The sequence below is a fragment of the Xiphias gladius genome, chromosome 16 (genome assembly GCF_016859285.1).
Source record: "Xiphias gladius isolate SHS-SW01 ecotype Sanya breed wild chromosome 16, ASM1685928v1, whole genome shotgun sequence".
NCBI classification, from domain to species: Eukaryota; Metazoa; Chordata; class Actinopteri; order Istiophoriformes; family Xiphiidae; genus Xiphias; species Xiphias gladius.
The window spans coordinates 25,932,853-25,958,736 of record NC_053415.1 but is presented as its reverse complement, the minus strand read 5'-3'; the positions used below and the strand labels follow the sequence as shown (position 1 = coordinate 25,958,736).

Sequence of the window (25,884 nt, the reverse complement as noted above, 5' to 3'; positions counted from 1 at the left end):
GACCGAAGATCCTAGTTTAGGTTAAACGTAAATTAACACAGTGTGTCTGAGATCCCTGGGAACTTTTTCTTTATTAAACTAAACCACGAGTGCTGTCAGAGTCTAAACAGAAACAGAAAACCGGAGTCACTACAGGTGGACACTTTGCTGCAAGATCAGATATTTTGGTGGAAAACAAATCTGTCGTCTGTGAACATTTTACTGACACGTTTAGTATCAACGTAATTGTGCCAAATGCGTAAATTAACAACTCATCCTCATTGTGCTAATAGAAAACGTAATCCGACCGCAATTATGTTTCGTACAAAATGTACCTGCTGTAGTTGTATAGAAGAGTCATTTTTTAGGAGACAGGGTTGCAACGTCAAGCTGAGTCAGTTTTATTTATTCAGCCTGAAATCAAAAGTTTGTCTCAGAGGGGTGTGATACCTGCAGGTATCAGGGGGCATGTAGCATTCTTTTCTGTTCTGTTTGTTCCCTTGATTTAATAACAAGAGCCATGCACAGTTTTTAGTTTTTTTTTTAAAATCTACGTATGCAAATAAATTAATAATGTATTCCCTCAAATTCGTAATTTGTACCCACAAATTGATTACCTTAAATTGATAACTTGTATATAAGCACATATGTTTAAGCATGCTAACATACTAAATTAAGATGGTGAACACGGTGAACATTATACCTGCTAGCATTGTTATTCTTCCATTAGTGTCGACATGGCCTCAAACTTTATATTTGCTTGTGAATTCAATAAAGGACAGAAACAAATTAGGTCCTGGGGTCAAGCACACAGACATGATGCGCGCTATATAAAGTTACTGGAGAGGTATGATGTTGCAGTCATCCCCAGACAGGAGAAGGACTGGCTGGGATGTGGTCTTCGATGCGCAGCACCACATCTTCATAGCAATCGGAGTGAGCGTAACAGGGCAGATGTGGCAGTGAGAGATCATGCAACCGAGAAGAGCTGCATGGTTAAACTCTGGCTGTAGGGTGATACTTTTATGTATCCTGTCACGCCTAAACATACGCAGAACACACAGACACATACAGAAGATAAAAATATCTAAATAAAATCTAATATTCTACTTAGATGCTCACATTTTATCGCTGCAGTCTCTGATCCAGATTCCACTGCGGCTTTAACTCAGAAACTCCCAAGGCAGTGATTTCATTAGGAATTCATGCCGTGCCCTGAAAACAGACGACATAGCTGGAACTTCTGATTGATCCCGCTTTTCTTTTATAGTCCACAATATTTTCATCAACTCTTTTATTTTCTGCCCGCACTTTAATAAAACAAACACTAATAATGTTATTTCTCATAAGCAAGTACAGCTACACAGTGTACTATACGAGTATGCAATAGATGGAAGCTGCCACTGTCCACATTTATAACACATGCAGCACAGCACAAGTGCTTGACAGTTTACTCAGACTTCACGTGGGCTTTCTGACAAATATAAAGTAATAAAGACACTGACGTAGGTTGGATACGACCGTGAGCACCATTGTTGGTCGCTCGGTCAATGTGTGGCTAATCAGCATTCTAGGTAACTTAGCTACGATAGCTAACGTTAGTGATGGTTGATTGATTGGCGCTCGCAAATCGGCCCATTTTCACCAAAAACGTCTGTTTCCACTTAATGCGAGTGCTGACACTTTTAAATATTATTAATTTCCACTATTACAGCTCCAGTGCAAAAGGACGTATTATGCATGTCCTGGCAGCGGAGAAGGGTAATTATTGGTACGGTGTTACAATAACAAGTGTCCCATCAACAGCTGATGGGAGCATTGACTGGTCCCAAACTTTATGCAAAGCTAGCGCGTGGAATATGCTCAGAAGTTTTGGTCTGCGTGCTAGCTAACTGCAGTGAATGTATGCTAGCAGGCGAGCATTCTGCCGGGAATTTAGCATATCACCGCAAGACGATAGCTATTCATTAAATTCTCATTTTCATAGCACTTTAAGAAAACTATCACAGTCAACAGTGATGTTGCCTACTGTACTCATGTTACGTTCTAGCTTTCCACTTTTTAACACATTTGAAAGCAAAGAAATGGAGAAGACAGTACAGTGTTTGACAATGGTTGTACCCAACCACAGCAGTCGAGCGACCGCCTCCGCTGGGGTACGGCAAAACCACTCGGACCAACCACACGCAGAACTGCAGTACACCGTAGTATTAGAACCGGGAGTAATAATAACGGTGATTTGTAAAGTTACGTCATGAATATGATCACATTTGTGTTAACGTTCATTTCGGAAAGCAATGCGTGGTTGCCTGTCGTAGCATAGCAATTTTTTTTTAATTATAGCTTTTATTTCAATATCTTGGGGGGGCATGTTTGAATATATGTATGTATATATTATAATTACAGCCTTGATTTACAGGAAATAACACTTGCACGTACTGCACAAAAATTTGGAGATGAGCAGTGATTAGCGCGTAAATTGTAAGCATGCACATGTAGTATATCATGTAACAGGTAGATCAGTTTCTAATGAAGCCATCAAATATTCATCATGGCTGAACAGCAAGGGAAACACATTAGTTACTTATGTTCTCGTGTTGTATTTCTGACAGAGTAGCTGCTCAAAGCAGGTTCCCTGGTCCCCGTGATTGATAACTATGTCATTTCAAACTGAACTCTGGGACTTGTATTATTAATATCTTTATCACCCGTAACCACAGGTTTTACCAAATCAACCAGAATTAAAATTTTCAGGATTATAACTTTGCATCAGTATCTATTAGGGCTGAAGATGTCGGCGCGGGTAGAAGGAATTAGGGAGGAAATATGCAACTTCAGGGTTTCAGCATGTTTCCATCATTCATCATTTTCTACGTGAAACGAATTCTTCTTTTGCTCTAAATCACTATTTTGTTTTGACACACAATGACATATAAACATTGTCTGTCACACTCTGCCTGAACCTAAGCTAAAGAATATGTACACCCCTCACCACGGTCCCATATCAGAGGCTTTCTTACGTCACGACTGCAAGAACTTTGGGGGCACATTAGGTCGTTTGCATTGTTGGGAGAAACATTATAGAAAGAGTTCAATTCGCTGATTTCCCTGCGTTTATTGACAGAGACGTACTGCGCAGAGGACCAACAACGGGACAGATCTCTCGCAAACACCCTGTGAACACGGCCGCGTCACACGCAGCCACACAGTGCGGCCGGCCTTTCCACAGGTGGCTATTTCGGTTCCGCGCTGGACAATATGCTGGACAATAGGCCTCACCAGGGACATGTTTCAAGAAGTTGACATCTATGATTGTGTTCAGGCAGCCCGTCAGATGTGGCCGAGAGAAAGACGTGGATCACTCTGCTGACAAGTTAATGAGATTGGAGACTTAGAAGCACAGGCTAATGTCCAGTCATGGCTGTAGGTTCGTCATTTGTCTGGGTTAGGTGATGCCTAACCCGCACTAACAGCTTTTCGTTTGAGTATCTGTTTTATTACAGTACCCACATTGCACAGATTGCACAAGCATGGATGCAGACATTTATTTTGTTATATGACCCATATGAAAAGATTTAATTTTATATAGACTGTCTTCATATTTTACTTTCCATGATTATTACCACATCCATACGAATTCAATACCTTAATTTGTACTGTTTGTTTTAAATATATAATAGCTGAGTACCCCATACATGTTTTCTTTATAAAAACATACATACAAATCCAAATATAGCCAAAACCCTTCCCTTGTTATGGCTTGTTACGACTGTTCATTTCTTGTGTTCGGTCCCTGGAACTTCTACTCCCTGAAGTTAGTTGTTTTTTTGTTTTTGTTTGTTTTTTAGTTTCTATTTTTATGGAGTGAACAGAAAGGTGGCATAAGCGAGTCGCTCACTGCCTGCGATCTCGATGCGCTGACATTGGCTCAGGCTCGGACCTCCGTAGTTGCTGAGGAGACAAAAAGGAACAGCAGTAAATGTACTCAACCCTTCATGCACTTCCGACGCTTGAGTGTCCTCTCAGACCTTAGAGTAAATCGGACTACAGGCCCTGAGCAAATGGGTTGATGCTCAGTCTGTTTCCTGTTCAGTGGCCAGTCTGTCGCCTGTCCGCAGCTCATTGGCTCAAAGCCTATAAACTAATTCCATCGGTGGAATGTGACTGAAGTACATTTACTCGAGTGCTGCACGATTTTGAGGTACTCGTACATTACTTGAGTATTTCCGTTTGAAGCTACGTTATGCTTCTTCTCTTCTACACTGCAGAAGCAAAAGTTGAACTTTTTACTCCACGACATGGAGTATCTGACATTTCAGATTAAAATTATACATTACAAATCCCAATTATCTTTATAAAATACTACAAATCGTTAAACACTTAACCAGTGGTCACAAGCCTTTTTGTGGTATAACAAAAACAATGTCTGGTTGTGGGTCCTTGTCGCATTTCAGGTGTCTGAGTTGTCATCCCTTCGGCCTAAAGTGATATCATCCCTAAACTTTATACTTGGGTTCAGTGATGATGTGCTGACGTTCTGATGCATAAATTTGTTTTCAGTTTTTGGACGTTTCTCTGTTCTTTGGTTTAAACGTCTGCGATGCCAGTTTTGTCCTGCCCGAACCACCTCCAGTTCTAAACCCCAATTTAGTCAGAGTTGAAAGCCAAAACAAGCCCTTGAAGAAATGAAAATCTCTCAAACCGGCAGGTGCTCGGATACAGTTGGAAAGCCGGTGCCCAATAAAAAGTCAGACTTTCTCTGTGACTAATGGATTAGGTGTTTGTTGCTGTGGCATCACAGACGGCCTGATGTATGTTCGGGAAATGTGTAGACAGTATTGAGGCTGCAGGGACGTCTAGGTCCACGAATAATTCCCAGAAAACTTTTGGCACCGCTTTCCATAAGGCACCGTTTCTAAAGGGTTATAAGCTGTAATTAATTCTGTAATTAATGGATTTATTAATAGTTAATAAATCCTTTTACTAATTCTATAGAAATTAGTAATCAGCCATTAATAAGGACAACCGTTGGGTTGCCAGGTTTTGGGAAATCCTCCTCCAGGGCGACACGTTTCATTTCAAGCTCTTTAATTCTTTAGTGAGACATCTCCGATGAATGTTTGATCACTTCTGGAAAAGAGCTGCAACACAAGAGAGTCTTTATTCAAACAAACTGGCAAAATGTCAAAAAACATTTACTGTTTACTTGTTCTCTCTACATTTGTCCTGTTTTAGGTTTTGCACACAGATCAACAGGAAGTCAAACTCTATGTGTAAGTTAGTAAATGGTTATACCTTAATAGGTCTGCAGCTGTAAATGTTAATAATCAGTTTGATCTCTTTTCCAGAAGAAAAGTTGTCAAACAGACCAATGGAGAGGTCTCGCCAGAGATAAAAGAACGAGAAAAGTGTCGTGCTAGAGGAGGATTATCCACAACCTGGCAACCAAAAAGTTGTTCTAATTAATGGCCTATAACTTAGTATTAGTAAATGATTCATTAACCATTCATATATTAGTTAATTACAGCTTATAAACCCTTTATAAATGGCGCCTTTCAGAAAGCGGTGCCACCTTTTGATCGTGATGAACAGAGAACATATGAATTCTGTTACGGGGGGCTGCAGTATCTGACACACATTTAAGCGCGAAACAAAACGAGCGATAGCTGCGGGCAGATGAGCGCACGAGGATCAGCTAATCAGTCTGGTAACAACACAGAGACAGTGGCACGAATGAGTCTGACACACACCAGCTCCCCGTGCACTCAAGGTCAGATACAGCACTTCTCGTTTGTAATTCAGGTCGCAAACAGCCGCATTTGAACTCTCAGAGAGTGACGTAACTTCGGAGGACAGACAGCTAGACATTCATTAAAAACCAATTCTGAATTGAGAACTGAGGCGGGAAAAGAGGGACGAGAAGGCGGCAGAGCAAGACTGAGCAGGAACTGACACGAACAATCAGAAGAGATTCAGTTGAACCTTTATCGAACAAATGCAACTGTTACTGAGGGAGAGAGAGAGAGAGAGAGGGGGAGGAAATGACGGCGACAGTAAGGTAGAGAAAGAGACGTGGATGTGGTTCAGGGAAGTCATTTAGGGAAGATGGGCATGAGAAGTGTATCCTGGCAACAGACTGAAAAGAGCTGACAATGACTGCGTCGTCGTTTCAGAAACCCGACTTAGGTTAGGTTTGGGCATGCCATGGTAGCTGTGCCACAGGGGTGGGTTGTCTTCACCCAGTACCGAGGGGTAGAAAACCACGGAAAGGGCTGCTTTGTTTTTGATCTTCCTGTTGGGGTGTTTAACTAAAACTAAAATATGGTTAGAAGAACTTTTGCCGCAAATCTCTCACGAAGCCTATTGTTAGCTGTGAAAGAGCCGGAGTAGATTATAACAGTTTGCACACTAATGCACAATGCTAACACTGGGTGGGTGACCGCTGAGTAAAGCTTACCTGGCATTGTGTCGGCCTGATATGGGTCAGTTTGTATAATTAGTACGTGGCTTGTGTTTTTAATGATTTACATCCTCGGTAGGAATAAAGTAGCTTGGGACTAAGTGGCACAGAAAGGTTGGGAAAGTCAGACGGTATTGAGAGACTGATTTAATGTATTTGTTAATTTGGGTCTTTTGGTGGGATTTGTTGACAGACTGAAAAATAATGCGTTATGCCAGACCTATCCTTTGATAATTATAAGTTTGAAACATAAAACACTGACATGAAATTACAAAAAAAATCTTTTAAGATGCAGTTGGAGTAAGATAAATCACCACCTTCCACGGGCAAAGTAACTGGAGACAGAGTATGTAGTATATGTATTAATTAACTTGGTTTAACAGCACATTACTCCTGTTGCATAATTCCTGCAAGTCGTCGCCCGAAGCCTCCAGGAGCTTTGGCCTCTGACCCTCGTGTCTCGTGCCCGGTAGCATGTCCAAGCACAGAGCGCTGGATGACATCAGGGTTGATTCCCCCCCCGGCTGAGCAGAGAGAGGAAGCAGGACAGCCAGTGGGGGGTTTTTCGGGAGGGTGGTCTCCACCTCTCTGCTCCTTGGTGTTTTCTGTCAGCATCCCTTGATGTCTCTGCCGTCACCCCAGAGGGGACGACAAGAAAGAGGGAGCAGGAAAGGGAGGAAGTGCGCGTGTGTAATTAGCTAATGAGATGGATCGCTCTGTGTTGTGACTGACTGCTGCTAATCCGAGGAACGACCACATATTAACACCCACCTTGATCAAACTCCACGCACTGATGGACGCACTTGAGTGACACGTTTCCCACCGTCCCCGCGTTCCTTTCTCGCCGATTTGATGAGTCCCTCATCTCGACGCCTCGATCTAAGCTGTCTCTCGAATGGGCTCAGAGCAACAGGGACGACGAAACAACACACACCACGCGCACCTCACACATCATCGTTAGGCCATGAAATATTTAATAAGGGGGTCTCAAGGGCTCTCAGAATTGATGAACCAATGGCAACGCCTGAGCACAAAGTAATAAATAGTCCATTTTAGAGTATTCACCCATCTACATGCCCGGGGTCATTAACTGAATATGCACTGGCAGAATTTTCCACTCGGTATTTACGCATGCACATCTATCTTCTGCCGATCACTGATCAACAGCCTTAGAGCGTAGCTGTGTTTTTGTTTCTTGTTTTTTTGTTTTGTTTTCTTTAACGCAAATAAACGGAGGATCGCGCCGGGCACGTTCCTGCCTTTACGCAGGATTGTTACCTGAGGGAGGTCGGACGGGCTATTGGCCGCATCAATTAATGAAACCTCATAAGGTTTCGCGATGACTCTTGACAGTGTTTGCTTCGCCCGATCAATCCTTGCTACCGATCTCGCTGGGCCTCCTCGCTCAGGAAACCAGCGGCTGTGCTTCCAGCAGTCTCTCCCGCAACGAGGCTGCTTTCATGTGCGTCGGTCTGAATATTTTGATAGAAATGAACTCGGTGCTTTGTTGGAGGAATGTAGAATCCTTAAAAAAAAACATGGGGTGACTGTGGCTTTGAGCGTTTAAAGACTGATATTGGATAGATTTTGGATTCAAGCTGCAGATCCTAAATCTATTGTGCAAAGACTCATCGGTCTTCTAAAATTGAAAATGGCTTTGAAGTTTTCAGTGTTATCCTCAGAGGTTTACTCTTGGCTGGACTTTAAAATCTTCTGTAACGCTTAGATCACGGTAAAATAGAATTCTCAATCACGATTCAAGAAACTCTGGTTAAAAATAGAAAGAGAAACAACACAATAAGAGTAAATGTGCCTGCCCATGTGGTCAAAATGTTTTACATTACAGGCAGTACTGGGTAAGAGCTTGGTGTTTAACATATCTGAGAAGGATGATGCTGAATAAAAGACCGGCGTATCATGAATCGGATGTGATGGAGCTGAACTGTCAGGTGAAATCAACTGATTATTTTTGCTGTTTTCCTTTCACAGTCGTGTCGATCGTTCTCTCCTTCCTCTCCTCTCTCCTCACAGACAGCAACTTTGTTCTGGGAAACGCCCAGGTGCAGTCGCTCTACCCCATCGTCTACTGCTCCGACGGTTTCTGCGAGCTCACCGGCTACGCCCGCGCCGAGCTCATGCAGAAGAGCTGCGCGTGTCACTTCCTGTACGGCCCGGAGACGAGCGACCGGCTGACGGCCCAGATCCAAGGAGCCCTCGATGAAAGGAAGGAGTTCAAGACCGAGCTGGTCTTTTACAAGAAGGAAGGTGGGACTGCATCAGAAATCTCTGTGTTTATTTGTGGGTTTACTGTTACTTTTTATGTTGCAGAAGAAAGCGGATGTTTGCTCACCAGCCACTTGACCAGTACCTAAGTAAACAAGGGAGTCTCGTGTGGACACGGTTGTGTGTGTGAGCTAAAGTGGGCTGGAAACTGCAAAGAGCTGAGAACTCTCTAAATCTGCGAGATTAGCAGGAGCAGCCTCACGTTGGCTTTATTGGACTCGACTCAATTTCATAAATATCTCTCAATGGAGCCTTTAGTGTACCGTAAGTGAAAGGAAGCAAACACAACCCCGGCAGCAAACCAAAAAAAATCCCCATTTCTGCATAGGTTTCTTCTGACAGCGTGAACTTAGAAAACTAGAAAGAAATTAAACAATTATGCGACATGTACAAATGTTTGGGCACCCTACCAGTTCTACTTAATACTTAAATCCACACAACATGTCATAAGCCCAGGAGTGTTTAAGGTTTCCGTTGAGTCAAGGGAAAACAAACTATTTGCTCATGCCCTCGTTTGGACAGTCGTGACGTAGAGTTTCTCTGACCTTAACATCCCCGACCGCTCTGCTCAGTGGCCAACAGGTCAGACAGTGGTTGCACTCGGCAGTTTCAAGCTGTGCGTGTGTGAGCGTGAACGGGGCGCCACACAAAAACAGAATGTTGCTCCGAGCAAAACTTCCCTGAATAAATAAATAAGTTTTAAAAAAAAAAATTCACACATGACTTTTCGAAGACATCCTGCTAAGAAGACACAGTGTACACGTCCGACTGAGTGCATACACACGACTCTGTGCGTCGGGGGAAGGAGTGTCTGAATTACTTCAATGAGCCACGCGTGTGTCGTTAAAGGATACGTGCTAAGTTGACAGAGCTTTTATCCTGCACTGGCTACCTCACGTGTCGCACCGCTACGCATATTCCGGTCGCGCGCTTCAGCGGTCAGGTCAGCCGAGCAGTCGCTCGCCGTGGTAGAAAAATACACACAGCTTCATATGAACGCCTCGAGATGATGAACGTCCAGACGCCGTAGGAGGAGGAGCTGAAGGGAGAGACGAGGGATAGCGTGAAGTCTGGGAGCCAGAGAAAAGAGAGCAACGGCGACGCAGGACAACGAGAAGAGCAGAGGGAGAAAATCCTCCTCTCATTCATCCCGTCTTTATCAATTATTAAAACATCACAGCTCTGATAAATGATGGAAGGGGAAAAGATGAGTGAGGAGATAAAGAGGCAAAGGCTCGGTCCACAAAAAAAAAAAAGGGACATTGACACATGCGCTCCTCTGAGATATAAGCCTATACAAAGAGCAACAGAGGGCTATAAAACAAACACATACAAATTACAAATTAGAAGTGTTTCATGCTTTTATCAGCTCTCCATGAGCTCACATTAGCATTTTCGCAGTTCTCCAGGGGAGCAAGGAAAAGAATAAACACATTTATATCCAGTTCCCTCGCTCAGATCACCACAGTTTTTTCAATAAAGCCTGGGGCACAATTTTAAAATTGCATTTTATCCACTGAGTACACACTCATAATATATTCATATCAACAGGATTTAGTGTACAATACAATATGTTGCAGTAACACTTTTGATCGCAGGCCAGTAAATACACAGGAGTTTCAGGGAATACGGGTTATACCAGCTAATTAAAAATCATTGAAAAAAGTACAGAGTAATGTTTGGTGATTAAAGTGGGTAAAGTGCAAAAAAAGTTTATTCACTTCTACCTGTACTGTAATAAGTACTTTTTAGCTACAATGTGGAAGATACTGTGATGGTTATAAAGTTACAATGGTGTATATTTGGGTAATGGACATTACGATAACTGGTAAATATCCTGAGTAAAATATATCATTTTCATTGTGACTGTTCTGTGATCACAAGTTTTCATTCGTACATTTTTCAAAGAAGGTGCAAACATTACACTTTACAGGCCATGGGAACTATTGTGAAATATTGGTGACATTTCATTTGTTTGCATAATTCAAACACAGCACACACCACGCTTACTATAAAAAGCCATGGAAGGATAGTTTTGATAAAAGTTTCGTTGTCAAAAACAAGACGAGTTAAAAACAAGTGTAAAGCCCCATTCAGACAGGATTATCATTACAGGAGGAGGTGGGGAATGAAATATTCCCTCTGCACCTCGGTAATTTAACTCATCGTTCCGGACGGCCTTTTAACCATCAGGAAATTACAGGATATGGTCTGTGATCGACACGGACATTCAGCAGGACAAAGACAAAAGAGAGAGACAAAAGCCTCACGTGGACGCCATGGGGGACTTGAAGGGGAGGCAAAGATAGTGCGCGATGTTAATTTGAGTCAAAAATCTTACTTCTCAGAGTCGTAACTCAGTCAAATGTCAACACATGAAACACATGTTGACATCATTCAGTGTGTCTTACACTTCCCGAGGATATCATTATCTCTGGAGTCCGTCGCAAATAATGTAATAAATCCACTTAGAAATCAGAGCTGTCCTGATAACCATCACACCTCTAAGTTTTCTTCAGTGTCGCAGTACTCCAGTGAGAGTTGTCTGTACATTCATGGGTAGACTGCAAACAGGAACTGCTATTAGCTAATTTGGCATGGTTTTAATGGGGACAATTTGACAAAAGCTAAGCAAAATATAGGATAAAAATGGGGCTCACGAGAGAATACCAGTACCCACCTGTAGCTGACATTACAACAGCCCATTTGTTGAGCTTTGATGGGGTCTTGTGCCCCAAATTTTTTTCTTTCATGATATTGGTTCCCAAATAGGCCTATAAATTAGTGTTAGCATGTTTCCATCTTTCAGATTAGCAAAACGAATTATAACTTACTCCATTTTCACACAAAAGTCTAATTTTACACTGAGCTCATTAAGAAAAAGAAAAATGGAGACCATCTTGCGAGAGGATTTGAATTACGGGAGGACCAACAAAGTGAGTGAAAAACCACCTCCCACGTCCCCTAGAGAATTCAATCCAGGCCGAATGGGGGTTAAGAGTCTACAGCAGCACTTTGAGCTACTGTAAACACTAACATTAGCATGTTAACATCCTCACAGTGACAACGCTGATGTTGAGCAGGTATAATCTTTACAATGTTCACCCTTTTAGATTAGCGCTTTCTCATAAAAAGATTAGCGAAGCCAGTTTTTGAAAAACCACATTGTTTACATCCATGTTTGCTAGCCTGCAGTCTTCTTTGTCACTGCTTTGTAGGTGCATTACTGCACAGCTTTGCGCATCATCGCCACCTGTCGATTGGTGGAGCGGGCATGAGACAGGGCCCCACTCATTAAAAAAAAAAAAAAAATCCTCTCCACAGCGCCACCAGAGGTCAAAAACTCTACAGCGCACCTTTAACATGTACAGGCCCTTCCTACCCACAGTACACCTAGGCCCCACTAGACCTGTTCTGTGGCCCGTGTGGCTGTGTGCAGACTGTGTGCAGACTGATGTGTAGCTTTGTGGCCTCTGCTAGAAAAGGCACAGATTACACCTTTGAAGGGGTGTAATTATACGCCCGTCACGTGTGAGTGGGAGGTCTTTTAAAAAGCAGCATTAATTAAAAAACGTGACGCCCTGCACACTGACTCGGAGCCACACAATTCATTACAAAAAGACAACGTCTCGATTCTTCGTCAAGTCAAGATGCTTAAAAACGGACATCATAACCATATGCAATATATATCCAAAGGGAGAGCTTTTATATACTTACATTAGCACCAAGAGGGCTGAATCGAGCGTATGAAGTAACAGTACAGTAGGAGTCGTAGTAGTCGTAACAGTAAAGTTACTGGTGAAATGAGATATATCACTCAGTAATTACCAGTTATGTCACTTCAACGGAGTAAACCACCGTTATAACCTTCTTTCAGTCCTGTAATGAATTCATAATAATCAATATATATTAATAACAGCCTTTCATCCTTTATCCTCATATTTTGCTCATAGTTATGCATGTAGAGGCAGAAAAAAAAAGAAAGTACATGCTGTCGTTAACTGCTATTGTTTACCATCGTGTCCAAGTCAAACAGGGACAAATCCAGCCACAATATGGCTGATGTTTTTATTGAGGTAATCCTCCCGCTTATTTAAATGTATTATGTACGTACGTGATCCGCTGTTGGGAATTAGTTTCAGGAAACGGTATTCAGCGTACCAAATGGAGCTCATAGTGTCACGAGTCAGAGATTAAAGGTGAGTAACAGAAAACCAAAACAGCTTCTTTTAGCCTGATTTCATGCATTTATGTACAAGCCATCAGGGGTCACTTGTTTTGTTTGTCTGGCTTTTTTCCTATTACCACATAAATCCTATTAAAACACCAAAACAACATTGAATCCATTCCACTAACAAGTATTGTCTCTCTAGTATAGTATCTTCCTCCTCTGTGCCATAGAGCGCCATTGTAGTTCAAAAACTATGAAAATTGCATGAGCCAGACTGTTGCACTGGGTGACATGTTCCCTCATTACGAGGAACGTGGACACTGTAGTTTATTTTGAGTCGCTCCCACGCACGCCATTCTCGCCGGTCCTAGCTCGCTAGTGTCTCTAATCCACGGCTGAAAATAGCCCCCTGCAAACGCCAACATTTCTCCTCAGTGACCTCAGTAACATCGGTACCAGGCTGTTTTAGCAAATTATTTAGCCTTTTTCTACAGAAACTAAAACTATATTTGTGAAGAGCTTTTTAAGATTTACATGAGGAATGAATCTTTTGGGCTGAGTGCCACAGACGGGTCACTGTAAGCATTGAGAGACCAACTCCGACCATTTCATGAGATTTGCTTACAGTAAGCGAAAAATATAGAATAACGCCAGCCTTATCATTTAAGAAAAGTTGCACAGTAACACGGGGACATTGGGACAGTGTTTTCATTGATATGTTTCGAGTATTAATTGATTACATTGCATGTGTATTCAGGTTTGTGGAGCTTGAAGAGTAGCTTAACGTAAAGTGGTTTAACTTCTCCCATCACCGTTGGGTGCGGTTAGAGACGCAAACAAAGCACACCTCTGACTACACCCAACCACACCCAGCAGCGATGCTGGCTCTCAGGCTGAGAGGACAGCGAAACGCTACTTTCGGGCCTGCTGTTATTTGCAGTTCATTTAATGAAACCTCTGAGAACCACGACAATTTTCAGTATCCTATCTTCTCACCAGCTTATAGAACGCAACTGCAATTTAAACACTACATACTACGTCGATGTAATTCAAATTGTAAACATCCGCCAGGCTTCTCATGGTTTAAATGATGCATGTTAAGCAGTGGTAACAAATGTGATGAGAGCACCAAAAGCTCCTTTGGCAAAGCAGCCAGAGGAATCTCATGTGGCAAAGGCTTGCGTGTTTTCTGCAGTATTCTAGTTGAGGCACGGACTTGTGGAGCTTTAAAGTGAATCTGCACCCACTCACTTGAGGAATTTAGTGAGTTCTCAGTGTCCAGGCTGAAGGACCTCAATGAAAACAATCTCATTATAGCCGCAGGCACACGGTACCCCTGAATGTAATGAACGCACAGCGGGGAACAGTAGTCTCAGAAGGCTTGAATGGGAAATTTGTGCTCACTGTTCAGTCTAATGTGGAAAAGTTCGGGGAACATTATGCCCACTCAACTGGTCAAGGCAAATAATTTTCACATTAATGAATTCATTAAATCTGCACAAATTTCATGGCCGTCCGTCCAAAGGTTTTTGAGATATTTCAGTCTGGATCAAAGTGCTGGACTAACCCACCGCCAGCCATTGCCAATGTAGAGTGTATCCCAACTGCAGCGTGTGCGTGTTGTGAGTTAACATCCAAATAAAGCAATTAGATTACCCCTAAATTCTGTAGGTCACGTCATTTATGTTGAGGTATCAGCAGTGTGTGGCTGGTTGGCTCCACTTTCCCTCTGCCACTGAGTGGACAACGAACAAATTAAAATGATCTGAAACTCATACAGTACGTCAGTGGCACGCGGTGTTAGTCTGTTTAAACCAAACAGAACCGCTGTGAAACATCCTTTGTAGAATTAGTTAAAGACCGTATATATTGTGGGCAGGTCAATGTTCTCGGGGGTTTAAATGTAGTTTGTAAATCACCAAATTTGTCAAAGGCGCCTGAGGAAGAGCCGCTTGCTAGAAAAAAAATTGCACAAACCAGTTGTCACCAAATTGTAAAAACAGACGTGTTTGGCGTTTATTTACAATGGAATTTATTATTTACAGTGAATCATTTTATTAGTAGAATGCGCAATACAGTGTAACAAACATTTGAGGAACCAGGGGGACAAAGACCTTAACCTGGGGTTATCTTGCTTGGCAATTTAGTTGTACATCATATTTTAATGTACATTTGGATGGAAACTATGCTTTGACTGGCTATGTCTGCATGTCTGTCCTGTCCAGGTACACAGTTCTGGTGTCTTTTGGACATCGTACCCATCAAGAATGAAAAGGGTGAGGTGGTTCTATTCCTCGTGTCCCATAAAGACATCACTGACAAGAAGAAGGACCAGGATCCTGAGCAAGGACCTGACACGGGTGAGTTTGTGTAAATAACACCTGCTCGCCGTTCTGGTGATGGATGTAAAAGATGATTCAAACCTGTCCTCAAACAGACTTAGCCCTTGTGGACATCTGGATTCAGCCTTTGACTTGTGTCTAGGAACCGAAAAAACCAAATGAGGCGCACCCACTGAACTACAGTATTTTCATTGGTCCTGTTCCGACGTCCACTGATCTATCTCCTTTAAAGCTGGTTTTCCTAATTTGACAATAACTGTAACTCGGCGACCGACTCTCAGCGAATGTTTTCTGGGCTTTTTGGGAACCGCTACCTTTGCATAGTGTAGGACTGAAAAACATGCATTTGGTGCGGTTGTAGGTGCTCTCTAAAATCCACGCTTTCCGATACAAGGAGAAATTAATATATGGATAGATTTAAATTGATAAATAATGACTTGATTTAAAACCAAATTAAACTAACTAGGGGCCTAGGATTTCCAGGACTTTTCACTAAATGCAGGTTCTTTATATTGGGTGAAGAGAGGTATGGATAAGGACACAGATCCTAGTACAGTACGGTTAAAAACCAGTTTTATTAAAATACTTCAATAAATCCTTTAAAGTGATACAAAAACTAAACAGGGTTAAAAATATTTTAAAAAAATGCTGAATAAAAAGACAAATAAATTGCCCCAGGCTCGCAGCATGCTGTAGTTCAGTCCCCCACTTCGCTGTCCTTTGTCCATGTTTTCCCTTCCTACACTCCTCTACTGGCCTCTCCACGGCAGGTTGTCTTCAGCATTTGACAGGGCGGCTCTCTCCCCCAGCCACGTCATTGGCCTGTTTATGCTGCGTGTCCTGCATGAATTGACTCACACACACTGTCTATCAATGCAAAGTAATGTCTACATGTCTCGACAGAATTGGGGGCGAGTCCATGAGTGAGTCGAATGCCGAATGAGAGGTTGCACTGAGTTACAGAAGCCAGGGGAACAGAGGCTAGCCCGGACTTGACGTCATGGTTCCAGCACTCTGTGGTTAATAATTAAAAAGTAGTCCTGGGGGTCCACTGGTAGAAAGGAGCAGCCCAAATACATGCCCATCTACAAATACATGCAATAAATCTCCACTAGAAGTAACTGAACCATGCCATAAAAGAAAGTCCCAAATAAAATAAAATACCCAAGTCTAAATGAATTCAAACAAGCAATATAAAATGCTCTTTACAACAAAGATATAAAACACGCAACAAGCGCACATTAATAATCTCCCGTAATATCTGCCATATGGCAGGTCTTCATTATGTTTATATCCTCACTATGTCAGCAGCGTTACATTCTGGTAGCTGGTGTGGTTTTCATGTTACACGGTGGCTGAGTCAAACAGAAAGCAGGCTTTTCACACAGTCTTCCACGACAGTCTGAACGCTCCTTTCATTACCCTGCTCTGCTGGAGCGGCCAACAGCACGCAGAACAGTTTGCCTCTTCAAGCAACTGAAAATGAAGCATCAGTTGATCATTTAAATTGCACATGTTACAGTGAACATGACATCGATTTTAATGGCGGCCTCCAATAAAACGCACACGGTGAACCATGAACATTCTGTCAGAGATGATACACGGCTTGCCATCCAACGTGAAATGTGATAACGCAGGTACTCGAAGGCGCAGGCCACAATTGAAATTATCATGCAGCACTTGTGAGTTAATTAGAGGCGTTAGATGGCTGAGATTGTTGACAGCTGTTGTTTCAGCAAGCGCCCCAAAACAAGTCATGTTTGTGTTCCAGTGACTAAGCTCACGAGCAGCCGCAGGAATTACGATGGGAGCAAAGGGCTCAGCGGAAAAGGGTCCAACTATTTTATTTCACCAGATTTGAAAACGGTCACGTTTCTCTTCTCAGGACCTTAAGTTGTGTGAACGTAATGTTTCTTGTCATGTAATTAACTACCTAAATAATCCTTCTTGTTGTGTGAAATATTTTGCTGAATTAGCTAAAAAAAAAAAAACCAGAACCTGGCTGATGTTACATAAAGTGCAGGTGATTTTAGCCTCTTGGAGAAGCTAAAACTTTGGATTACAACACTGCTGTTCAGGGGCCGCTTTTCGTTTCCCATTTCAAACCGACGGTTACGTTGTTTTGCTTTTAAGCATGACCACGATTGTTCCCTAACCTTAACCATGTGTTTATTACTGTAACCATGACTACAAAGGTCCCCCAACCTTAACTAAATAATCATTTTAACCCAAACCATGATCTTTCCCTGTGGCTACGCCTGACCAAACCTCAATCATAGTGTTAAAAAATAAAGGAAGAAAGAAAGCGACGAACAGCTGCATCCTGCCGTCAGAAAACACTTCTTCGTTCTGTGTCAACTCGTTTTGTCTTTTGGTCTGGAGAGCACGTTGATCTTAGTCTAGAGCGGCTGTGGATCGGGAGGCGGAGCAGGTCGTCCACTAGTCACGCGGTTGGCGCTGTGAACCCGGGCTCCTCGTGTCGACACGTCAAGGCCTCGTTGGGTGAGACACTCAACCCCAAGTTGCCCCCCTGCGTTTCAGCGCAGGGGGGCAATTCATGTGTGTGAATGGGCGAATCCATGTGTGTGAATGGGCGAATGGATGAGAGGAAAATTATAAAATGATCTGGATAGTAGCGCTGTATAAATGCAGCCATTTACCGCTGTTTACTTCATTTTGTTCGACTTACATTGTTGAAAAAAACACTGTACCTGCAGGGCCCTCGAAATATACAGTATACAGCAAACTGGGTACACCCCAGTGCAATATCACAATAACTGTGTTATTTTTAAGTCTAAGCGTAAGAAATTTGATTGAATGTATAATTAAAAATAAACAGGTTAGATATATTGAAAATACAGGTCGAGTACAACCACAATGCAACAAAGCGGAACACACCTGTGAGTTATTACATGAACAAGGTTATAAAAGAACCTGTGAACAATACAGCTTTCCCAGTTTGGGCCTGGGTTATATCTAATACATCATGGCTCCACATGGTAAGGAACTGCCTGAACAAGTACAAAAGCAGCTTGTGAGGCTTCATAAAGATGAGAGCGGCTACAAGAGCGTCAGTAGGTCACTGAACGCGAGCTGAGACACAGCCACAGCAGTGGTTAGGCCGTACAGGAGGAGTGCAGTGGCCGTCCTCGGCGACTGACACCACACACAATTCACGCAACCTCGCACTGAAAAGCCGACGGGTAAGTCCTTCTGACTCGGCACGATCTTTATCCCATGGAAGCTGGTGTTTCAGTGACTGATGAGACAGTGCGAAGGACATTGCCTGAAGTCAGCCTCTATAGCCGGCATCCAAGAAGAAAACCATTCCTCAGAAAACTGCACAAAACTGCAAGATTAAACTTTGCCAAAGAAGGTGAAAAGAAGCCAGACGAATGTTGGCAGCACATTCTTTGGTCGGATGAAACCAAAATAAATTTGTTTGGATCACGCGGAGTCCAACATGTTTAATTGTGGATCTGGGCACGAAAACCACATTGAGTGCACAGTGCCGAAACGTGGAGGTGGGAGTGTGCTGATATGGGGCTGCACGAGTGCAGAAGATGGAGTGGAGATGGCATTTATAGATGGTACTATGAACAAAAGATCTTACCCAAATACTGAATTAAAAGATGACTCCCCGTCTCAAGAAGCTTGGCTGGGGAGCAACTGTCCAACGGGACAATGATCCCAAACACACTGATAAAATCACACAAGAGTTTTTAAAGAAGAAAAAAGGGAAAACTACCACCTTGCCAATACGTCCCCTGACTTGAATCCAATAGAGCAAATCTGGAGTACTTTAATACCGAAGGTAGAGCAATAAAACCTCCCACAGCAAAGAGGAGCTGAAAAGAAAAATGTCTGAAGAACAGCAGAACATCTCTCCACAGATCAGTGGAAGGCATCATCCGTCCCCCAGAGGATCGAATCTGTCGTCAAAAATAAAGGCAGACAAACAGAAAATAAAAAAATAAATAAACAAATGAATGGCTTCGCACTAATGAAGGTTGCGCTGGCTTTTGTTGATGCTAGTTCTTTTAATATGGACCTTTTTATTATAGTTTAATTAGTCAAACATTGCTGTTTTTCAAATCTTCCTGTGGTTTGGCTACAAACAAACAAAATGTGCAGGAATTATAATTGTTTGAAATTTTAATGATATTCAACAGGGGTGTACTCAATTTTGTTGTTTACTGTAATTCCCCACGATACTGCATCTGTAGGATTCATACCGTGAGCGATTCCAGATTAGTCCCCCAACATTAGTTGTTTTTTTTTGCCTGTAGCCCAAAAGCCGTTTTACCAATCTAAGGTGACATCCGACCAATTAAACCATACGAAGCTTATGAATCTGTTGTTGTGTTTTTCTTGGAGCACACATTATTGATTGACCCGCCATCGCTCCCTGCCCAGAGTTGTCTGGGGCTGTTTGTTTTTCGCACTCCTGTGAAGAACAGAGTGACAAATCCCAGCATGCAAAGCTGAAAGAACAGATCCACACGTGTAAGGGGTGTGTGTTGAGGGGAGTGCCTCGGATCACGGTACAGCATGTCAAAAACTCTGTATTCACTATTTTGTAATGCTGCATCGAATACACAGGTATTACAAACATTCAAACCTCACTTTTAAACTTCCAAATCCTCACTATAGAGAATTTGAGAGTCGAATACTGACCCAGAACGATGGAGAGAAGCAGAGTAATCAAGACTCTTAAGATGAAGTGGAGTGTTTAAAATTCTAGTTTTATTAGACTGGCTTTCGGAGCCGCTGTCTGTACTGCTTCCTGTTGGAAAAGAGCACCTTCTCGAAATCACTTACCCAATTTTCCCCCAATTGCCCAAGCTCTCTCATTTGGCTGAATATCTTATTACCCTACTACCAAAATGATGGAAGCCTGCTTTCATACACTCTGGCTGGGTTTTACATACCGCACGAGCTATTACATTTTAAATTCAAGCTGCCAAATTTGGAGTGCCGCAGGGGACAGAGGGAAAACAATGAAATAAATGGAAAGGAAAGAAGAGAGAGAGAGAGAGAGAGACACAGGAATTGAATGGTTTCGATTTTCTGATTCATGACTGCGACATGACTATAACTGTTAACATTCTGATTTCAGCAAGCGAAGAAGAAGAAAAAGAAAAGATGGAAGAATTGACAGACAACTACAAAATGGAGGAAAGACCTTGACACTGATGACTTGATGAGCTGACACAAACAGTCGACAGTTTACCCGCTGGCCGGCTGAACGGATCACTTTTGCCACTTAGCTTTTTCAAAAACACAGAGTGGGTCCGTGAGATGGAAGGAGAGTGAGAAGGAGCGAAAGAAGGCAGGGAACACATTCACGATGGAGGAAAAATCAAAGACGGCGGGACTTTGACCGCTTAATCGTGCCCCATAGCCAGAGATCTAAACAGTCACACGCTGGTATGCGCCACAACATGCTCACACACTGAGTTAACTGACTAGGTTAATCACTTAAAATGTATAGCCAGCCCACTTTTCCACCAGTGCACACAGGCTCCGGCGGAGAACGTTCTGTGTGTTCTGAAAAGTAGTCACAGCATGATAAGAGGAATCTACCCTAAGGCACTCAAAGACCATCTCCTTCTTTACATTGCTTTCCATAATCTGCCAACAGCAAATGCATGTTGTGCAGTCAAAGGTAAAAATGCACAGCACACTTCAATACACAAGAGGTTTTTTTTTTTTTTTTGGTGCTAGCTGTAACAATTGTGGCGGAAAATTGCGTTATTAAGGACTCAGCATTCTGGAAATAACACACAAAACACCGACGGGTTGAAGAATAAATACATATAGAGCGATATATATATATATATATATATATATATATAAAGGAGATAATACCTTAAAGGGGTCAGAAGTCAGAAAGATATAACTCCCCGAAAGGTTGACAGATTTCAGCATTTACAGTGTTCCCACAAGCACAAGATTACACACGACTGGCCCTCTGCTGCCTTTATAAGATAGTCATCCAATGGCAAACTGCCCAGGTCGACGTCAACCACGCCCTTTATCCCAACCCCGGGAGCCCCTCTCCAGGCACGGGCCGAGAATGTGTACACATCCAGCATGTGGTGTTTTTAAAACAAAAACAGTTGCAGAGGCGTAAGAACACATGCAAAATGAATAAATGATAAACTTTGATGCTTTATTCGACTTTACTTTCACAGAATGAGCCTGAGACCTCAGCTTCCCGTGTCTCCAGGAGTCATACTGATGTTACCTCGGTGTAAACTAACGTCTCCCTTAAAGCAATAATGTGACTTTTTGGAAAATGTCCTTATTCACTTTATTTGCAAAGAGCTAGATGAGAAGATCGATATATAAACCTGTCCTGTAATGTAAATATATTTCTCATTGAAACAGGTCTCTGAGGGTCAATCCCAAGTGGAAACCAATGGGCCCTCAGTTATGCGGAAAAAGCCACTTTGATTTAGAAAGACAAGCAGAAACGCTGGTGTTTGGGGACATTTCCGATGCCTTTGTTGTGTTCCTAGTTAGCTGAGCGGGATGAGTCAGCCCCGCAGGTGCTCCTTCTTCCATGAAGTTTAGCCAACAAAAATTCAGCCTGGAATGTCTATCACCAACTGTAAAATTATCCCATCAGCCTCCACTGATCTTGAATCTAGCCTCTTCCTCTTTCATCTTTCAAAGTGGCGAGAATACCGTGCTCGAATGTAGCTCGGCAAAACAAACTTTTATCTTCACCGCCGCTGTCTGGTTTAAAACTTCCAAGACGAAAACAGATTCGCCCCGCGACACGGTCAGGACACCTCTCTCCACCTTCTGTCAAAACAGACGCTGGTGCGGACGCTGTATGGCACCGTCCTCAGAGAGAAAGTGCACACCTTGTTTATGCCACATGTCTGGTGGTGGTGATTAACTTGAGAGTACCCCCTATGCAGAGAGAGAGAGAGAGAGAGAGACAAATCTGGAGATTCTCTCTTCATACATCATCCGAACAGTTTGAAATCTGTCCCTACATATGAGGAAGAAATGAAATTTGCTGGCTAACAAAAGGAAAACGATTTGGTTACAGGGGTGGGTATCTGCCAAGCATGACATCATGTTACGAGAGGAACAGAGAGAGAGGAGCAATCATGATTGAAGATATAAAGTGGAAATGGAGAGAACGCGGAAAGCTGCTGAGAGATCAGCTTGGTTTTCATGAGGGAAGACATGGTACAGGTCATGTTTTCACTGCCCTTGACCCCTGAAAGACGGCTGCCGAAGCTCTGCCTCCAGGTTAAGAGAAGCCCGTCTCTCAGCCACCGTGCCGAGGATGAGAAAGAACTTGGTTTAGAAATCTTAACCCTGTGTTGTGGATTGGAGCGTGGCTCAGCAGGTTTCCATCTCCCCCACAGATGAGGAGACGGGTCTGGAGGTGCATCGGGTAGCTCGCCCTGCCGGCTTCAACGCCAACCGGCGCCGCAGCAGAGCTGTGCTCTATCACCTGTCAGGACACCTGCAGAAACAAGACAAGAGCAAGCTCAAGATCAACAATGTGAGTTTCTGTATATTTTTCTACACTGGTTCATCTGTATGACTGAGTTTAATCTACGTCCTTGACAGACTGGACTAACTTTGTGGTCAGTAACTAGACAGGTTCATTATATTTCACCTCATATTTTTGGCAGAAGATGTGCTGCATGCCAAACTAGCCCCAGCTTGTGCATTTCATGTAATCCTTATTTTTTACTTTGGAGACGTTTGCACTGATGATTTCTTTCAAGTCGCAGAGGTAAGGATACGTCTTTCTGAAGGATAAATACAGTGCAAGTCAAACTTTGAAAACCCCTATAGGTTGTTCAACGACAATCAATCTGTTTTAAAGACATTTCCAGATTCTTCAAAGACTCTTTCATCCAGATGGAATAAAAACTTGTTCCTGCTTTACAATAAAAAGAGGTTTGTTTAAGGGGCAGCCAGAAGTGATCTACGATCTGTACGATCTGTCGCAGTCTGGCTTGCATTTACCTTATCATGTGATACAACACCCCGACTCCAACACAGCACCAAGACTTTGGGGGGGGGGGTTGCTGCAGCAGCCCAGCATTGTGGTTTGTTTGTGTGGTCACCACTCTGTGGGTCTGCTGCAGTACAGTGGGCAGGAAAACCCTGACAGATGGTTTGAAGGGCATCCGGAGCACGCTCACTTCTGTTTGGGGTGAAAGACCTCTACTGTACATTTCGCTGATGTCAGTGATTAAAAGCAAACACGCAGACTTCAGCAGTCTGCCTCTTGCAAGTGTGATCCAGTTATTCTGAGTATTAAAAAGGGGGGGGGGATACAATATGTCACACCTACACATTGTGTAGTTTAACCTTTTAGCCTTAACCTTTTCAAATGAGCAGCTCGTTTGTGTTTCCTCTGTATTTTTGTCCTCACTCTCTTTTACATGTTAGCTTAAGTGGTGATCATTGCCAGAAGACGCTGTTCATGGTAAGCAGTGCCTTCAAGCAGGAAACATAACAACTTTATGATTAATGAGGACATAAAATCCGGGTGAGAAAAATGAAAGCAATCTGGTCCCTTCATAAAATACAAATAGCTTTCAATAACAATTAGTAAAAACTGAGAAAAAATAAGTTTTATGCTGGTTTTTAGGTACACCTGTAATAGGAGAGAGCGGTGTTGAAATCTCTCCTCTTGTCATCCAACCCAGAACATGTTCGGGGAGAAGCCTCCAATCCCGGAGTACAAAGTCGCAGCCATTCAGAAATCCCGCTTCATCCTCCTCCACTACGGAACCTTCAAGGCCGGCTGGGATTGGCTGATTCTGTTGGCGACCTTCTACGTGGCCGTCACCGTGCCCTACAATGTTTGTTTCACAGTGGTGGGGGGGCGGGACGAAGGCAGCAGCAGCGCCCCTCGAAGCCCGCCCAGTGTCAGCGACATCCTCGTGGAGATCCTGTTCATTTTAGGTGAGCGTGAACGCACTGCGTTTATTGACAGGCTCCTCTTCCCGCTAGCATCTCTGCCACAACATGGTTTAAATCTAGAGCCCAATTCATTCTTTTCATGACAAACACACACACACACACACACACACACCTGAGCACACATTCAAGTTGATGATAACACTTGTTTGATGAGCGCTTTCTTTTTTTTTTTTTTTTAACCAACACCGAGGCTAACTTCAGATATCAACAGGACGACTGTAAAGTTCGGCTGTTTGTTCATCGTTAGCCGCCCCTGATGGAAAGTCAATAAAACAGCCTTTATCTGAGCGGCTCATCAGTCATAATATAAGTTTTGTTGAAGTTTTTAATGATGCATATACAGCAGTGACAGGATATGAGCCATTCACATATTGCCATTATGTCTCATTGCTAACTCATTTCCTAGAAAACAACGGGCCTCTCTCTCTCCCCAGTCTTGTCCATCTAACTGTAGGAAACATGGAGTAAGCGCTCTTCAGTGGACAATTTGCCTTAATGGAAAAGAGTAAAAACAAGCCCTCCATCAATGAACTTCTGCAATGAAATTATATGAGCCACCAGCAGTTAAATGGCTGACTCCTTTCAGTCGATATCCCATTTGTTAGAACTAATAGGCCAGCCTGCTTATCAATATGTTCGCTCATCAGACGATGGCGGATTGAGATGTGCTATCAGGCCTCTGAGTTTTCCTTCATTTCTGTTAATACGCTGCTTTTCACGAATTAACTACATCCTAAAGTTCCCTATTAAGACCTCAAACACGGAACAGCGGGTTAGCTGAAAGGCTGTTACTGGATGTTTTAGCCATTTAACAACAAATTGCATATTCTGTATCTCGCATCGCTGCCTCCAGAAGGACTTTGGTTTCCCTTTACGCCAGGACAGGACCGTATGAGACACTGAGAGCTGGTTGAGATGGGTAATTCAGCACAGTGAACTTTTTTGGGACAGTAATGATGCATGTAAGACAGATGTGAACGGGGAGCATTTCGAAAATGGTCGGAGCATTCAAGGATTTTCCGGGATTCAAGAGCGGAGAGTCATCTGCCGGGAGGCTTTTCATTTGCCAGGTTTGTGGTCCGAAAACCGGCATCAGAAGACAACCGGTGAGCAAACGTGGGAGTCAAGAAGAGGAGAAAAAAAAAGTCGTCTCTTGAATTAAAATGCAAATGTCAAATGTCACTGTCTTTGAATGCTATGTATAACACTGAGGGGTTTGAAACTGGCCCTGCTTCGAAGTCTTTTACAGGTGAGAGCATTTGTTAGTTGGGTTTCATATTGTATTGGAAAAAAATGGAAATCAGTGGATCCCTGAAAGGCATTGAATTGATCCAGGGCTGCAACTAATGATTATTTTCATTATTGATTAACCTGCCAACTATTTAAACTAAATAATCGCTTGTTCTATAACACAATTTCCTGGAGCACAAGGTGATAATATGAAATGTCTTCTTTTGTCCAATGTACTATAATGTAAGACAAGGAATAGCAGCAGATTCAAACCTTTCAGAGGCTGCAACCAAATGACTCGCCAATTAATTTTTTTTCAGTGGACTAACTGATTTATCGACTAATCGGCGCAGCTCTAAATTAAACCATAAACTAATTGTATGTTTTGAAAATGATCCCTGATGAAATATTAACACAATTTAGAATGTCGACCCTGCGAGGTCAAAACC

General features: G+C 42.8%; 1 protein-coding gene across 1 annotated transcript in view; it reads left to right on the top strand.

Moving 5' to 3' along the window:
• Positions 1 to 25,884, top strand: part of kcnh3 (potassium voltage-gated channel, subfamily H (eag-related), member 3) — a 128,239-nt gene that overhangs the window by 66,553 nt on the left and 35,802 nt on the right. Inside the window, exons 2-5 of the mRNA XM_040148481.1 lie at positions 8,471 to 8,704; positions 15,119 to 15,253; positions 22,627 to 22,766; positions 23,929 to 24,187. Of these exons, the coding sequence (XP_040004415.1) occupies positions 8,471 to 8,704; positions 15,119 to 15,253; positions 22,627 to 22,766; positions 23,929 to 24,187 (768 nt within the window). The remainder of the gene's footprint in view (positions 1 to 8,470; positions 8,705 to 15,118; positions 15,254 to 22,626; positions 22,767 to 23,928; positions 24,188 to 25,884) is intronic.